This window comes from Lutra lutra, chromosome 5 (assembly GCF_902655055.1).
Source record: "Lutra lutra chromosome 5, mLutLut1.2, whole genome shotgun sequence".
Lineage (NCBI taxonomy): Eukaryota > Metazoa > Chordata > Mammalia > Carnivora > Mustelidae > Lutra > Lutra lutra.
Genome location: NC_062282.1, coordinates 99,240,481 through 99,257,876, shown reverse-complemented (window position 1 = coordinate 99,257,876; position 17,396 = coordinate 99,240,481). Strand labels below are relative to the sequence as shown.

Sequence of the window (17,396 nt, the reverse complement as noted above, 5' to 3'; positions counted from 1 at the left end):
GGTGGCTCAGTGGGTTAAGGCCTCTGCCTCCGGCTCGGGTCATGATCCCAGGGTCCTGGGATCGAGCCCCACATCGGGCTCTCTGCTCAGTAGTGAGCCTGCTTCCTCCTCTCTCTGCCTGCCTCTCTGCCTACTTGTGATCTCTGTCAAATAAAGAAATAAAATCTTTAAAAAAAAATAGTATCAGGTTTTATTGCTTTCCTCACATTCACATTACAGAAACAGGGGCTATTAGCAGCCCAACATGTCTTAACTTTAATTACTTTCTTACTTAATTACTTAATTACTTACTTAATTACTACCATCGCATTTTTTTCATCGCATTTATTTTAAACAAATAACTTTTTGTAGGCAACTATTCTGCCATCCTATGCAAGACAGTTTATGTCAGTTTTTTCTAAACTCCACAATAACTCTCCAAAGTACATAGTATTATCTCCATTTTAGAGTAAGTAAATTCTGCCTGGCCAAGTCTGACAAATTGTTAAATTAAGAAAAAAATCCTAAATCCAAATGTGGCACTGGCACATGCTTTTCCCTTCAGAAAACATGACCACTATAAAAGGGCACTCCCTCAAAGCAAAGCAAGTAACCACATCTCCTTTCCACTGACACAAATTAGCAGAACCAAAGTAACATTGGTCTTTTAGGAATAATGTTTTTAAAATTTTAAAAACTACTTAACCTCTTCAATGTACTCTGGAAGAATAAAAACTACGGTAAAGTAATCTAAGCTAATGAACATTACCACGTGTGGATACTTTTCACTTCAAAACTGTTACATGTGGATTCTTCCCACCACCTCTTGAAGACATGGTCCTCACCCCGGGAATCTACAAACCTTAACAAAATCCACATTTGCCACACCTTGTGGACAGAACGACAAACTGCAGTTGGGAGTAGGTTCATAGGGCCTCAACTCTAAGGCTTAATGCAGAAGACGGAAGACTCCTACGGTAAATTCATCTGGTCAGCTTCCAGGTGACAGTCCCATAGAGGCGGAGCAGAGGAAAATGCTCCCCACCGCATGCACTTACCTGCTCCTGGGAGCCTTTTCTTGGGGTTCAGATCCCCCGCAATCCACCGGGGGCACATCTGTAGACTCCGCTGGCTTCGGGGAGGAGGCCGCTGCAGGATCCTGGGGCCTGGGCGCCTCTTGTCCACGCGGGAGGTTGGGGGCGGTGGAACCCCTGGCGCCTACACCAGGCCTGACATTCGGCTTCACGCTAAGGCGTGCCCTGCGGAACATGGCGGAGCCAGGGGGCCCGGGGAGGCGGCCCCAAGGCCGCTCTCAGCCCCGAGCCCCGGCCGCTGCCCGGAGAAGGGATTAAGAACTACGCCCTTTCCACACAGCCACGCCACCAGGCCAGCGGGCAGCTACCGCAGTTTCTCACCCCCGCCGCCTCCTCCTTCCTCCCGCCGCCGCCTCTTCTTCATGACCCTGCTACACTAATAGCTAAGTTTCCCCCAGTACCTTGCTTCCCCGCCCTCATAGGGCGCCGGAACTGATTACGCCATCAGCCAGCGCCGCGGAATAACGTAAGACGCACAGCTCCCGGAGCCATGGTAACTGTCAAACTATAGAGTCTCTAGTGAACCGGAAATTGGGATGCACGGTGAACCTCTCTCACCTCATCAGGAATCCTTAGGTGTTACTGAAAGGAGGGGAAAGAGGTAGTCAAGCCCCTCAGCCCAAACCTTTCGGAGACTATGAAAATCGTGGGGCGCCTGACTGGCTCAATCAGAAAAAGTGTGGGACTCTCGTGCAAGCCCCACATTGGGGGTAGAGATTACTAAAAACAATAAAAAAAAAAAAAAAAAAAAACTTTTTTTAGGGGCGCCTGGGTGGCTCAGTGGGTTAAAGCCTCTGCCTTCAGCTCAGGTCATGATCTCAGGGTCCTGGGATCCAGCTCCTCATCGGTCTGTCTGCTCCGCGAGGAGCCTGATTTCCCCCTTTCTCTCCGCCTGCCTCTCTGCCTACTTGTATATCTCTCTCTCTATCAAATAAATAAATAAATTCTTTTAAAAAAAAAAAAACTTGTAAAAAAAGGTGTTGTATAGTAGTGCCTGTTCAACCAGCACATCCCCAGAACTTAGAAATTCTAAATTGAGTAGAACATAAATTACAAATTCAGGTATGAAGAAACTGGTAAATTACTTCCTAGAAGGGGAGCTAGATTTCTGGACCATGTTGTGGGAGAAAGACCATTCACTGTATACTTTTGTGTATTTAATATATCTGTTCAAAAATTATTATAGTTAAGTGGGGCGCCTGGGTGGCTCAGTGGGTTAAGCCGCTGCCTTCGGCTCAGGTCATGATCCCAGGTCCTGGGTTCGAGCCCCACATCGGGCTTTCAGCACTGCAGGGAGCCTGCTTCCTCCTCTCTCTCTGCCTGCCTCTCTGCTTACTTGTGATTTCTCTCTGTCAAATAAATAAAATCTTAAAAAAAATTATTATAGTTAAAACTATATAGTTAGAGTAAATTAGCATAAGTATTCCTAATCTGCTTCAGGAGATAGAAATAGAGCAATAAACAAGACACTCTGTGTTGGGGAGAAAAAAATACAACAAAAGAACAAGATAATTTAAGAATTTATTAAATGCTATGAAACAAATTTAAAGGGTACTATGACAGGGACACCTGGGTGGCTCAGTCGCTTAAGCACCTGCCTTCCTGGTGGGTCATGATCTCAGGATCCTGGGATAGAGCCCCGCATCCAGCTCCCTGCTCAGCAGGGAGCCTGTCGATCCCCCTACTTGTGCTGTCTCTCTCTGTCAAACAAATAAATAAAATCTTTAAATAAGTAAAGTGTACTATGACAGAGATTAATGGAAGCCTGGCTTATTTTAGGTAGCATGGTTAGGCTTCTAGAATGTCAGGAAAAATGGCCATAGATGAGGTTGGCCTTACACACTATGAGCCAGTTTTTGAACTTGCAGTATAAATTCTCTGACTCGTTGCAAGAGAGGGGCCAGCGTCCTTCGTGGAAGGACAAGATTTAACAAAAAATCCTGCTACATTAGTAACAAAATGTCAAAGGAATTAAATCCTTTATTAATTAACCCTTGCTATGTCATCAAGAAGGAGAAAGAAAGGCAAGTGTTTTTGAGAGTAAGATAACAAGGATGGAAAGCACAGAAGAGAGAAGAGATTCCTTTCAGACGGGAAAGAAACTGGAGGTCTGTAGATTCTGTGGGCTCCCTCCAGGATCCCGGGGGAGGGAACAAGGCATCAGATACACCTAGAGAAGCTCCAGAACTTAACAAAGAAACCCCTACTAAGGATGTTTCAGGAATGTTGGAGCCACTACCAGGACCACAGAGCTTTGCACAATATATTCTGGTACAAGGGCGCATTGCCTTTCCCCAAATGTTCTGTTCCACCTCAGAATCTAGAGCATTCCCACAATTCTGTACGTAAGGCAGTCAATAATGACAATGATTTAATTTCTCACTAGTATAAAGATGGGAACAAAGTCAGATTTAATTTTGTTATTAAATATAAAGTCAAGCACACCTGAATGGTACCATTGTTTAAGCTTCTGACTCTTGATTTCAGCTCTGGTCATGATTCCCAGGGCCTGAAATTGAGCCCCAGTGGGGGCTCTGCACTCAGCTTGGAGTCTTACTTGTCCCCCTCCCTCTGTTCCTCCTTCAGCAAGCTCACTCTCTACCCACCCCCTCTCTCTTTCAAATAAATAAATAAATAAAATCTTTAAAAATAAATAAGTGGGCGCCTGGGTGGCTCAGTTGGTTAAGCGACTGCCTTCAGCTCAGGTGATGATCCCAGGGTCCTAGGATCGAATCCCATATTGGGCTCCCTGCTCAGCAGGGAGCCTGCTTCTCCCTCTGTCTCTGCCTCTCTGTCTCTCATGAATGGACAAATAAAATCTTTTTTAAAAAATAAAATAAAAAAATAAAAATAAATAAGTAAATATTAAGTCCTAAGATATTTGTTACAGAACCAAGTTTGTGGAGTAAATTCATAATGGCAGAACAGTAATTTCAAAAGTATTCAGTTTTCTCTGGCAGATACACCCAGCATTTCTTGTGTACATCATTATGTATCCCTACAACTCACAAAGTATATTTGCAGCCACAAAGAAAAAGCTCAATTAGACTGTAAATTAGGACTACATACAGAAACAACTCTACCACTTACCTTCCAATCCCAAACTGCTTCGTTTCCTTCTTTATGAGCCCGGCCAGAAAGTCAATCTTTTCCCCCTACTCCTTACTCCAGAAGAAGTTGCTTAAATGGAATCAGACACTTGGCCCATAAGCACTGTTGAAGAGAGGTGGGGCTTAAGAAGTGTGACAAGTACACAAGGCCCTCTGAGTTTAAAAGAATGACAGTAATAGCTAATTTATTGAGGGCTACCATATATTGAGCACTTAGTACTTCACGTACATTAATTCAGTTAATTAAGGAGGAACATCTGCCTTCCCATTTTACTGGCAAGGAAGCTTTACTGCAATGAAGTAACATGCCCAAGTTCACATATCTACTCCATGGTAGAGCTGGGCTTTCAACCAAGACATTCCGGTGCTCTAAGCCTTCACCACTTTCTCCTACCTTCTCTAAAATAGGTGATTCTTCAGAGTTAAAATAAATATTATTGAATCTTGGTCATATATACTTGAGAGTGCATTGTAGTATTTTCTATACTTTTGTATATGTTTGAAATTTTCCAAAATAAAATTCTTCTAGAAACAGGGCGATTGGGGCACCTGGGTGGCTCATAGGGTTAAAGCCTCTGCCTTAGGCTCAGGTCATGATCCCAGGGTCCTGGGATTGAGCCCCACATCAGGCTCTCTCCTTGGTGGGGAGCCTGCTTCCTCCTCTCTCTCTCTCTCTCTGCCTGCCTCTCTGCCTACTTGTGATCTCTCTCTGTCGAATAAATAAATAAAATCTTTAAAAAAAAAAAAAAGAAAGAAACAGGGCAATTTAGGGGAGCACATAGGTGGCTCAGTAGGTTAAGCAGCCAACCCTTGGTTTGGGCTCAGGTCATGATCTCAGGGTGCTGGGATGGAGCCCCACAACTGGCTTCCCGCTCAGAGGGGAAGCTGCCTCTCTCCTTCCCCTTCTCCCTCCTCTTGTGCTGTCTATTCCTCTTTCTCTCTCAAATAAATCTTCTCTTAAAAAATAGGGCAATTTTAGGGTGTACAGAACTCCACACATTTATCAGTTTGTAATCATTAACAGGATAGATGAAGAATATAACTATTGCATTAACCAACAGGCATCTTTCCACGTCTGTTTCTAGCAATGGCAAACGCACCACGGCTTTTACGCAGGCTCCAAGGTTATCCTGGGCTATTATGAATGTGTGATAAAACTGCATTCCCTGCCATCCCTTCCCATCACACAACCCAAGCACAAAGCCATTAACCTACAACTCCTAAAGTACTGTCGACCATGACAAAGGCACTGGGATTAAACGGGAAATGATGAGATTTAAGAGTCTGTCTTAAATTGTCATCTCCCTTCTACAAGTCCCTACCTGTTAGGTCAGTCGCTCCTGGTCTCAGTCTCAATCTCCTCTTCTGTATAAAGAGAACAATGAAGCCTGCGTTACAGCATTGGTGCAGGAATAAAGGAAGAAAATATGTAAAGAGCCATACTGACTTTTGCAGAGTTAACCCTCAATCTGTTTTGTCCCCTTCCTTCTCTTCCCGCTTCTGCAAGGGATGAATAAAAGTTAATGTTCTTTGTTGAAAAATGAGATATAGTAGCATTTATTGTTTTTGTCGTTACCAAAAAATGGAGGCCGGCCAGGGCCCAGTGTTGGGTACACAGTGCGTAAAATCCGCAGACTCAAAACCTGGTTTGTAGACTCGACCGTTCTCGCGTGGCAGAAAGCCCCCAGAGAGCGGATTAATCTCAAGACGCTCTCGGTCCGGGACCCTTGGCCGGGGCTCCCCGCCTACCCCCGGCAGCGCACGCGCAGTCTCTCGCCCGGCTCGCCGGCAGCCGCGATCCGGCCTCGGTGGGCGGGGCCATGGGAGGAACGGAGGCGTTGCCCGGCAGAGGGTCCGCGCGGGCTCAGCCTTCAAGGGCCACCGGTGGGGACGACTGCCCAGCGTGCTAAGAGGCCGTCGTTTTCCGTGGGGGCTTTCTCCCAGGCTCGGTCCGGTGTCGGCATGGCCCGTGAGTGTGCGGACGGGTGCGGGAACGCGGTGGGGAGCGTCCGCTGAGAGCGCCTAGCTCCGAGGCACGGCCGGACGGGAGGCGGGGACTGGCTGCTGTATCCCCTTCGGTCCGGCGGCGCTGGGACCCTGTCCTCAGTCCGCAGAGGGAGAAGGGTGGTTAGCTTCGGGTCCGCTTGAGAAATCCGGCATGCACCTGCCGGTCAGGTGTGAGTTTACACGGTAAAAAACCCCTTTCCAGAGGTGAGGTGTGAGGATCGCGGCCCCGGGAGGGGTCCGGGTCTGAAAGGGGTTTCTGTCTGGTACTTAAAAGGTCCTAAGGCCTGATGAGGACTAGAAGCTCCGACTGAGTCTCCTCCGTAGTTCTTTTGTTTGGCTCCTACAGGTAATGTTCTCGAACAGCCGCATTTGTTCGCCTAACAGTCGAGTTGTGATGGGCCAACTTGTGGAGCTGTGTTCCCTGTGTATCTATTCTTCTTTTCATACACGGTTTTCAAAAGCTAGACTTTAATCTGGAATACTAACCGGTATAGACAGAGGAGTGGAATGCCTGTTTTAAGAGACCTGGTATTCACAGCCAGTGAACACGTTCATTGGTATGATAGTATTCTTAAGACCTTGTGTGTTTACCTCTGTGCTTCCTCCTCGTCAGATACGGGAACAGCGTTCAGTGTACTCTGCTGGAGTGTCTGTTAAAAAGCCAGCTTCAGATGCATTTAAATAAGAGCGGTTTTGCGGAATTCGTGATTATTTTTGAGATGGGGGAAAGAGCATGACTGTTTGGCTTTGTAGGAGGAAATCAGCGAGAACTTGCCCGCCAGAAAAACATGAAGAAATCCCAGGAAATTAGCAAGGGAAAAAGAAAAGAGGATAGCTTGACCACCTCTCAGAGAAAGCAGAGGTAAGCAATACTAAAGGAATTTTCAAGTCACTGAAGTTTTTGTTTTGGAGAACGGGGAGAACTTTTTAAGTCCTTGGTAGAACTAGACTTAGGCTGCATACGGGGTAACAGCTGAACATTTGTTGCATGCACACTGAAACTATAAGGTAGCAATTATCCCAATACGTGAATGAGAAATTTCCAGCTCTCAAGCAATAGTCTTGAAGAGAATCTGAGGCTTCAGTCACCACAACCATAGAAATTTCATCTAGCAAAATATCTGAATGCCTTCCACGTGGTAGGCACTGTTCTGTGCTAGGGATACAGCATTTTCAAAGGAGGCATCCTACCCAAACTAATTGAGATGACAGGTGACTCAATTACAGGGATTAAGGTTCTGAAGGAGACGCAAAAAAGTATATGTAGCTATATGGACTTTTTAAGATTCTTTGCGTTGGAAAAATTGCAGGTGCACAGCCTTGATGTATGATTATATATGTGAGAAATAATACAAAATTGCTACAGAAATATTTGGATTGCAGCTTAAATTTTTTAAAAAGTATTCATATTTATAAACAAGCTCGATGTTATTCTAAAAACAAATTTTGTGTAGGTACAACTTGGAGGTCAGGTGAAGAACTGCCTACGCATGCTTCAGTGGGGCTTCTCTGTGGTCCTCTAGCCTGCACATTAGAAACACCTGGGAAACCCTAAAGGCTACTCAAGCCTGTATCTTAAATTCAGTCCTGATTTAATTGGTCTGGGGCTGAGCATAGTAGGTGCTCTAGGTAAATTTTATTGTGACTAAGTTAAACCTGCTTTTAAAAATGTCCCCAGGGGATTCCGATGTGCAACTAGAATTAAGAATAATCGTTTGAGGGGCACTCAAACTGGGTGGCTCAGTGGGTTAAAGCCTCTGCCTTCGGCTCAGGTCACGATCTCAGGGTCCTGGGATCGAGCCCCACATTGGGCTCTCTGCTCGGCGGCAAGCTTGCTTCCTCCTCTGTCTCTGCCCACCCTTCTGCCCACTTGTGATCTCTGTTTGCCAAATAAATAAAATCTTTAAAAAAAAATAATTGTTTGGGGCGGCCTGGCTAGCTCAATCAGTGGAGAATGTGACTCGTGAGTCATGACTTCAAGTCCCACATTGGGTTAATTATCACCTCACGATTTTTTTCTGTGATATTAAAGTGATAAGGTTTGCCTTAAATTTCTGTTTACCCACGTTGCAATAAAAGTAAACATGGTACAAATCAGTGACCTTGAAATTTTTAGTGGGGAACCCTAGTCTAGCTCAGTAATAGTCCTTGTTAAATGAATATCCATTTGTTAGAAAGCTCTGCGCTGGGTACTCTATACTTATTATCTCTATTCGTTACCCTGAAAAGTGATATTAGCCTCAATGTATAGGATAGGAAACTGAGGTTCTGAATTTCAGTAACATTACTAAGGGTAAAGCAAGTGCAATAGAGTTCAGTTTCAAACAGAAAAGTTACTATCATATTATTTTCCATGATACTTCATTTCTTTTTTTTCTTTTAAAGATTTTATTTATTTGACAGAGAGAGACACAGTTAGAGAGGGAACAGAAACAGGGAGAGTGGGAGAGAGAAAAGCGGGCTTCCTATGGAGCAGGGAGCCTGATGTGGGACTCCATCCTGGGACTCCAGGATCATGACTCAAAGACTGAGCCACCCAGGCGTCCAATACTTCATTTCTTTATAGCCATCTTGGTTTTCCTTCATCCCCATTCCTCATCTTTGCTATTGGCTTTACGGAAATGTCTATTGTCATGGACAGAGCTACTCACCTGTATTAAAATCTCACACTAGGGCGCCTGGGTGGCTCAGTGGGTTGGACCGCTGCCTTCGGCTCAGGTCATGGTCTCGGGGTCCTGGGATCGAGTCCCGAATCGGGCTCTCTGCTCGGCGGGGAGCCTGCTTCCCTTCCTCTCTCTGCCTGCCTCTCTGCCTACTTGTGATCTCTGTCAAATAAATAAATAAATAAATCTTTTAAAAAAATAAAATAAAATAAAACAAAATCTCACACTAAATCTATGTGATAACAGGAAAGAGCCTGAACTTTGAAATTAGACAAACTTGGGTTTTAAATGATTTAAGGTAAATTATTTAGCTCTAAACTTCTATTTTCTTTTTTAATTTGAATCATGGGGATAATAACAGTTGCTATTAGACTTAACCCAGAGCCAGCAAATTGGCACATAGCCAGGTGTTGATTACAAAGCCATTTAATGTATTTTTTAAAATAAGGACTTCCTGGACCATCTAGCCCAGGTAGTCTGATTGTAGTTCACCATGGAGGGCGCCTGGGTGGCTCAGTGGGTTAGGCCTCTGCCTTCGGCTCAGGTCATGATCTCAGGGTTCTGGGATCGAGTCTGGCATCAGGCTCTCTGCTCAGCAGGGAGCCTGCTTCCCTTCCTCTCTCTCTGCTTGCCTCTCTGCCTGTTTGTGATCTCTCTCTGTCAAATAAATAAATAACAATCTTTATAAAAAAAATATATGGAGGTTCAGCCAGAGACACAAAGTGTTAAGGAAATGCCTAAATATCCTGTTGTTTTTTAGGGTAATCCATTTTTAATCACTAGCTATTGGGCTTTCAGGCTTGTAAGAAACTGAATTGCTTCATAACATCCATGTCCTAATGCTAGGTACCATTTTGGTATTTAGAAGACTTTTTTTGGGTATCTAGAAGACTTCTTTTTTTTTTTTTTTTTTTTTTTAATTTTTTAAATTTCTTTTCAGTGTTCCAGAGTTCATTGTGTATGCACCACACCCAGTGCTCCATGCAATACGTGCCCTCCACAATACCTACCACCAGGCTTACCTAACCCCCCACTCCTCTCCCCTCCAAAACCCTCTGTTCCTCAGAGTCCACAGTCTCTCATGGTTTGTCTCCTCCTCCAATTTCCCCCAACTCCCTTCTCCTCTTCATCTCCCCATGACCTCCGTGTTATTCCTTGTGCTTTAGGAGACTTCTTAAATGCCCCTTCTTTGAGAGAAAAATAGAGTATATTAACTTTGTTGAAAACAAAAGTAATTGCCATTATTTCTGTATATAGCTGCCTGATGTCAGAGAGATCTATTCATAGCTATTCCACAAAACAACCCTAGTGACTACTTTTCTGATTTTGAAAGGTCGTTATTTGCCCAAGATCATGATAACAATAGAGATGGTTTTCAAAATAAGATGTGACTTCAAAGCCCTTCCATACTTTGTTTTCCCATTCTGTTGCCATGAAAACAGAAACACTTGAATCTTTATATCTTTTAGTTTGTTTTCTAATATGTTTAATGGGTTATGTATACAAAACAAGTAAGAACATGTAATCAGTTTTTCTGTAACAACTTACAGCCTTTTCCCCCATTATAGGGACTCTGAGATAATGCAACAAAAGCAGAAGGCAGCTAATGAGAAGAAGTCTATGCAGACAAGAGAAAAATGATGACTATTTGGAAAAACCTGGGTGCTACTGCTGACTAGGTGTATCATAAGCTCGAAGGGTCAAAATTTTGTGGAGCTAACAGTCATATGTTATATCCTTATAAAACTATTTTAAACTTTACCTTTCAGCCTGACTTAGTGTAATGTTTCAGAACCATTCTTCAAAGAATAAAACACTAACCATTCATGTGATATATTGGTGGATGTTATTTTTTTTATCAGCAGTGAGCATTTATATAATTTGCTAGAGACGTAATGTGATGAGATAATAAAATCTATAAATCTAGAATATTTGTCATAAACTTTGTTAAAGTAGATCTTATTTACAGTCAACTTGATTGTATAATAGAATTTAAGATACATTTATCTTAAACAATCTATGTTGTTTTGTGATTAACTGGTTTGCTTGAAGAATTTACCATAGCACAGACCCACCTGGAATGGCAACTAAATGAATATAAATTAAATGAAGAGTAACTTACTGAGAAAATTCTGAGTTTTGCTTACAGCTTTAAAATTTTTAGTGAGTGCCTTTCTTCTAATAGACTATGTTCTTTAGAACAGAATTAGGTTCACAATAAAATTGATTTCTCATGTATACCCTGCTTCTATTTATACATAGCCTCCTCCATTATGAATATGCCCCACCAGAGTGGTAAGTCTGTTATAATTGATGAATCTATAGTAACATATCATAATCACCCAAAGTACAAGGTTACTAGTCCAAAGTTCAAAGGATTCAGTCTTGGTGTTGTAAGAGTGTCGTTTTTTAAGTCTATTCTGAGACTGAAAAACTTGTGACTTGACAGTGATAAATAATGGAAATACATTAACCTAGAGAAGGATTTATGACTACACTACTCTGAAGCAAATAGGCATAATTACTGCAAAGAGAGTCTACCACTGAGGAAGTGGACAGTCAGTGGACAGTTCTTTAAGACTTGGCCTCCTAGGGGCATCTGGGTGGCTCAGTGGGTTAAAGCCTCTGCCTTCGGCTCAGGTCATGATCTCGGTCCTGGGATCGAGCCCCCCGCATCGGACTCTCTCTCAGTGGAGAGCCTGCTTCCTCCTCTCTCTCTCTCTGCCTGCCTCTCTGCCTACATGTGATCTCTGTCTGTCAAATAAATAAAATCTTTAAAAAAAAAAAAAAAGACTTGGCCTCCTATTTTAACAAAGGTTCTGATAATCTTGAGATAAGTCACTTGGCCATGGTACCACTTGTTAATGGGGTGGAATCCTCAGTGTCTCTAATACTGGAAGAGGCAAATGGGAAATTCTTATCTTCATATTACTACAGCTTTTCAGTTAAAGTAAAACTTTGTCTTAGGTTAACTTAAGTCTTCAAACTTTATATGGGGAGTTATAAGAGCAAAAGGATTACAACAGCTTAAGTTACTTTCTAATAAAAAGGATGATGAAGTCTGATTGTACTGCAAAGCTTCTTTATGGGTTTGATTTCTATAATCCTATCTCCAGAATTTTACATAGTGATAAGTCATGAATACAAAGAACTTGTTATGCTTTCAGCTGTATACTTTGTTGTTTTTTTTTTTTGTTTTTTTGTTTTTTAAGTAATGAATAATGTAGTGGAATAACTTTAGCTTTTCAAAAGTTAATCCTTAATCAGTCTGGGGAAAACCGCGGTTTCCAAAAGAACATGGGTATTAGGATAAGGAAGATCTCTGTGTTATAATTAATCATTAAGACTTAAATCCAGAACTGCATCTTAAAAAAAAATTATAGCACTTGAATGAGTTCATTGTTAAGATAAAGGGTTTGGTTTTTAACTAAAACATGACCACATGTTTCCTCAAGGCAGACAGAAAAGTTACCCAAGAGGAAGAAAATTAACTAATTGCTGTAATCTATTGACACTTCAGTTTCTTTTCTTGTACTATATTTAAGCAACGTAACTAAAATAGCTAAACTTCTAAAGATGGTAACGGATCAAGATACTTTTTAATTTCTCAATCACAAGATATGAAGGGAAAATACGTGTGAATAATTACATCCAATCAGTAAAGTTAATTTATGCACTAACTTCAGATTATTGTTTTGGTATGTTGCTAAGGCAATATAAAATTACTTAAATGAAGTAGTGCCAACTCTAAAATGTAATTTAGAAAATCATGAACTCCATGGAACACCCTCATAGGCATTAAAATTGCTACCTTGCATTATCCTTAACACGGTAGTGGATTGTCATTAGCAATCGTCATAAGTCCTGCTGAGATATATGAGGGAGCAGCTGCTACTGCCCAAGGTGAGAACAAGGAAGTCAGATTCATCAGTTCTTGATTCCTTTTGAGTACCCTTTCTATTAGTTGCATGTGTAAGAAATTGTTACCCACTCAACACAAGAAAGTGTTGAAAAATAGGACTCACAGGAAATACTGATTACTGACATTTTTCTAACTTTTTAAAAATAGTTTTTCTTTTTCTGCATGTTTTTATAGATGGAATGAGGTTACTCACTCGAGGAGAGTGAGCACCTATGTATTTTAAAGTTGTGCCTTGTAAAGAGTTTTTCTGTTCAAGGCAAGGGTCGTACTAATACTGTTAGTACTAATACTGTCTAAAAGCTGTTTGAGGGGCGCCTGGGTGGCTCAGTGGGTTAAGCCACTGCCTTCGGCTCAGGTCATGATCTCAGGGTCCTGGGATCGAGTCCTGCATCAGGTTCTCTGCTCAGCGGGGAGCCTGCCTTTCCCTCTGCCTGCTGCTCTCCCTATTTGTGCGGCAGGGAGCCTGCTTCCCTCTCTCTCTCTCTCTCTCTCTCTGCCTGCCTCTCTGTCTACTTGTGATCTCTCTCTGTCAAATAAATAAATAAAATCTTAAAAAAAAAAAAAAGCTGTTTGAAAACTATTGAACTCGAAAAAGGCTATCCCCTCACAGTGTATACATCTAACAAATTATATTGTACACCATAAATATAAACAATTTTAATAGTAAATCATACCTCATTGAAGCAGTGAGAAGGAAAATACCCCTAAAGTGAAAACCCAATATAAAATTCATTTTGGCAGTCAGAATTTGAGATTTGTACATTTTATCATCTGTGTCAGCAGTGATTGAAACTAAGCAGGGAGCATGTGAACTTTAGTTAAGTTCCCAATTGCCTTTGGTGATGAAGACCTAAAGTAAAAATTGAATTGAGAGACTGAATTAACTTTATGAAATTGTCAACCATAATTTTCCATTAGAACAAAAGAGAGTAAGAAAGTTTATTAAACTACCTCCTAAGACTTTATCTGCTGAAGTACTTGCTTTTTGGTAATCACATGTTGGGATATATTGCTTACAGATGGCCAGGTCATGAAAATGTCAATGGGAAAAGAGGAATGACTCTAGGTTGCTGAAATGCACTTTCCCATAAATTGCACCAAAATTTTATTTTTTAAAGATTTTATTTATTTATTTGACAGACAGAGATCACCAGTAGGCAGAGAGGCAGGCATAGAGAGAGAGAGGAAGAAGCAGGCTCCCCGCTAAGCAGAGAGCCAGATGCGGGGCTCGATCCCAGGACTCTGGGATCATGACCCGAACCGAAGGCAGAGGCTTTAACCTACTGAGCCATCCAGGCGCCCCTGCACCAAAATTTTAAACGTCACATAGCCTTTTCTGTACAACTTTGCTTCTTTTGTTTTGTTTTTTTTAAGATTTTTATTTATTTATTTGACAGACAGAGATCACAAGTAGGCAGAGAGGCAGACAGAGAGAGAGAGGAGGAAGCAGGCTCCCTTGCAGAGCAGAGAGCCCGATGCAGGGCTCGATCCCAAGGCCCTTGGATCATGACCTGAGCTGAAGGCAGAGGCTTTAACCCACTGAGCCACCCAGGTGCCCTTGCACCAAAATTTTAAGCGTCACATAGACTTTTCCATACAACTTTGCTTCTTAAAACCCTTTCACGTACCACTAAATCTGCTAATACACGTGAAAAGTTTATAAGCAGCCTGCTATTAGATGATTTGTCCAGCAAAATTGAGATTTAAAATTTATACTTTGATTATAACCTAACTTTTATAGAAATATTTTTCATGCCACCTACTGCTTTTCATGCTACTCTATCAATTGGATCTAACTTTGCTTACTGGTGTGTCCATACAGGAATATTACCTTGAGTATTACTGAATGGAGCTTCTTTTACACAAGTTTTTAGTTTGTAAGAAATTGCCTACCAACCTGGCTGTAATCAAGACAAAATCCTATTGAGTACTTCCCTTTTATAAACATATATTGCATGACAAAAGCTTTTGTGAAGGCTTTGGATTTTGAGAGGGGGAGTTATTGGTTAAAGGCTCTATTAGCCTTGTACACTCAAGATGACTGCTAAGGTGGCTTATGAACAGATATTTAATAGAGAGTTATGTATTTTAATGCATGCTTGAAGAAATACAAGCACATTAAACCTGTGATTTGATGGTATATTAAAATTTCTAGTTGCAAACAGACTCATTAATTATGAATAACCACAACAGTTATTTGAGTGGATGAGAGACTCCAGAGTCCAAGGAAAATCTCTTTGGAAAGGTCAAGAGTTGGAACGGCTCCAGGTCCTATGAGAATTTTTTATTCCACAATGCTCCTCTCAGGGTGAAGTTTTGACAACTATTTTCAGTCTTTGTCATTCAGAGTTCCTCCAAATGAACTTATTTGGGTTGCATGCCTACCCTTCAGCAAGGGGAGGGCAGGCACCTAAGATGATAGAACCAAGAGTGTATCCCATGAGTAATAGATGTCTGTAAGAATGCTTTATGTTTTGTGTGTCAGTAGCTCTATCTTCTTCATGGCTGTGTAGTATCCTGTTATAAAAATATACCATGATTTAGTTATCCACTTTACTTTTCATGACATTTGGTGTGCTCTTAGTTTGGAGCTTTTAAAAATAATTCTGCCATAAATATTCTGTGTATAGATATAGATATAGATATAGATATAGATATAGATATCTATATTATATATATATATATACACAGATATATATATCTATATTATATATATCTTTTAGGGGTCATAAATATATATTTCTATTTAATATTAACAGTGGAATTGCTGGGTCATAGAATACATAAAATTGTTGTCTAGTTTTCCTTAATGCTCATTTAAGCACTTATAAACACATAACTAAGGAATGTGGGGAATTTCCTTGGGTTGCTGTAACAAATAACCACAAACTTGGGGGCTTACAAGAACCGAAATTTATTCTTTCCAGTTCTATAGCCCAGAAGTATACAGGCAAGTTGTCAGTGGGACCACATGGCCTCTGAAGATTCTAAATGAAAATCTTTGCTTGCCTCTTCCATTGGCTTCATGCATTACTTTGCTTGTGGCAGCCTAATTCCTGTCTTTGTGTTCACATAGCCTTCTTTTCTCAGGCTTCTTCCTGTTTTTTTTTTTTTTTTAAAGATTTTATTTATTTATTTGACAGAGAGAGATCACAAGTAGAAGGAGAGGCAGGCAGAGAGAGAGAGAGAGGGAAGCAGGCTTCTTGTTGAGCAGAGAGCCCGATGCGGGACTCGATCCCAGGACCCTGAGATCATGACCTGAGCCGAAGGCAGTGGCTTAACCCACTGAGCCACCCAGGCGCCCTTCTTCCTGTTTTTTAAAAGGATGTTTGTCATTGGGTTTAAGGCCCACTCTAATTTAGGATGATCTCATCTTAAGATCTTTAATTACATCAGCACAACCTTTTTCCCAAATAGGGTCACATTCACAAAATATGGTGGACATATTTTGGGGACCACCATTCACCCACTACAAAATGGGTAACAAAAATGGGGAAACTTAGCTATAACTTACTTTTTTAAAAGCCATCCTACAGGTCAGTCCATATAGATCTAACCATAGTGTAGATACATAGTAATTTATCCAGTGACTTCCTTGTTCATGGACATTGAAGATGTTTTCAAGCATTTGCTACTACAAACAATTCTGTAATACAGTCATACCTATAATGTTCTTTTATTTCTGTAAGAACGCATTCCTAAAGATAGAATTCTTAGGACTATGGTAGAGTACATGTATTTACTATTTTAAACAAGTATTTCCAGGAAGAAAATAGCTTTCCATATCCATGCCCTTGATAACATCAAATATTAATCTCTACTAATTTTGCCAATGTGAGTGAAAAATGGTATCTTAGTTTTAATAAGTAATTCCCTGCGTGTAGAGGTTGAGCATTTTTCCATGTTTATTGGACAGTGAGATTTCTTCTTCTGATCTACTCATGTTTTCTCTCTGCTTTACGCTTTTTATTTCATTTAGTCTTCACATGTAGGCACTACTATTCTATCTATCTGTATAGTTAAAGAAATTGAGGTTTTAATTAAGGAATTTCCCCCAAGCTTACCCAGCTAGTAAGTGGCAGGTTAGGGATATTAAACCAGGCAGACTGAGTGCAGGAGTTAGGCTTATTTTCATATTTATTGGCTATGTTTTTCTTCCCCCCCTTTGGAATATTTTATTCTTGGCTTTATTATTTTTTATAAAATATTTTTTAAAATATTTATATATTTATATATAAATATACATTTATATATAAATATAAATATATTTATATTTATATAAATTTAAAAATATATTTATATATTTTATAAAAATATTTATAAAATATTTTTATAAAATATTTTATACTAAAAAATATTTTCCAAACTATTGTATGTCATTTCATTGTATTTATTCTGCTTTTGCCAGAATTTTTTTTTAAAGATTTTTATTTTTATTTGATAGAGAGAGATCACAAGTAGGTAGGGAGGCAGGCGGCAGTGGGGGTGGGGAGAAGCAGGCTCCCCACTGAGCAGAGAGCCCGATGCAGGGCTCGATCCCAGGACCCTCAGATCATGATCTTAGCCGAAGGCAGAGTCTTAACCCACTGAGCCACCCAGGCGCCCCAAGAATTTTTAATTA

At 40.9% G+C, this 17,396-nt stretch overlaps 1 protein-coding gene and 2 long non-coding RNA genes across 7 annotated transcripts in view; 1 reads left to right on the top strand and 2 right to left on the bottom strand.

Annotated features, from left to right (window-relative positions):
- BDP1 (B double prime 1, subunit of RNA polymerase III transcription initiation factor IIIB) overlaps positions 1-1,510 on the bottom strand; it is a 95,927-nt gene extending 94,417 nt beyond the window's left edge. For 3 of the 5 annotated variants that reach the window (XM_047729484.1, XM_047729485.1, XM_047729483.1), the window contains exon 1: positions 1,038-1,509. In XM_047729484.1, coding sequence (XP_047585440.1) covers positions 1,038-1,249 — 212 coding nt within the window. In that variant the 5' untranslated portion in view covers positions 1,250-1,509. Of the gene's footprint in view, positions 1-1,037 lie in introns of all 5 variants that reach the window. The other 2 variants (XM_047729482.1, XM_047729486.1) reach the window with 1 other exon arrangement.
- Positions 1,511-3,997: 2,487 nt separating this feature from the next.
- On the bottom strand, positions 3,998-5,657 carry LOC125099888 (uncharacterized). The gene is made up of 3 exons (XR_007127389.1): positions 5,631-5,657; positions 5,506-5,548; positions 3,998-4,286 (listed from the first exon to the last, which is right to left on the bottom strand). It is a non-coding gene; the product is annotated as an uncharacterized LOC125099888 (long non-coding RNA).
- Positions 5,658-5,994: 337 nt separating this feature from the next.
- Positions 5,995-10,685, top strand: LOC125099887 (uncharacterized). Its single transcript, XR_007127388.1, has 3 exons — positions 5,995-6,152; positions 6,944-7,052; positions 10,422-10,685. It is a non-coding gene; the product is annotated as an uncharacterized LOC125099887 (long non-coding RNA).
- The last annotated feature ends 6,711 nt before the right edge of the window (positions 10,686-17,396 follow it).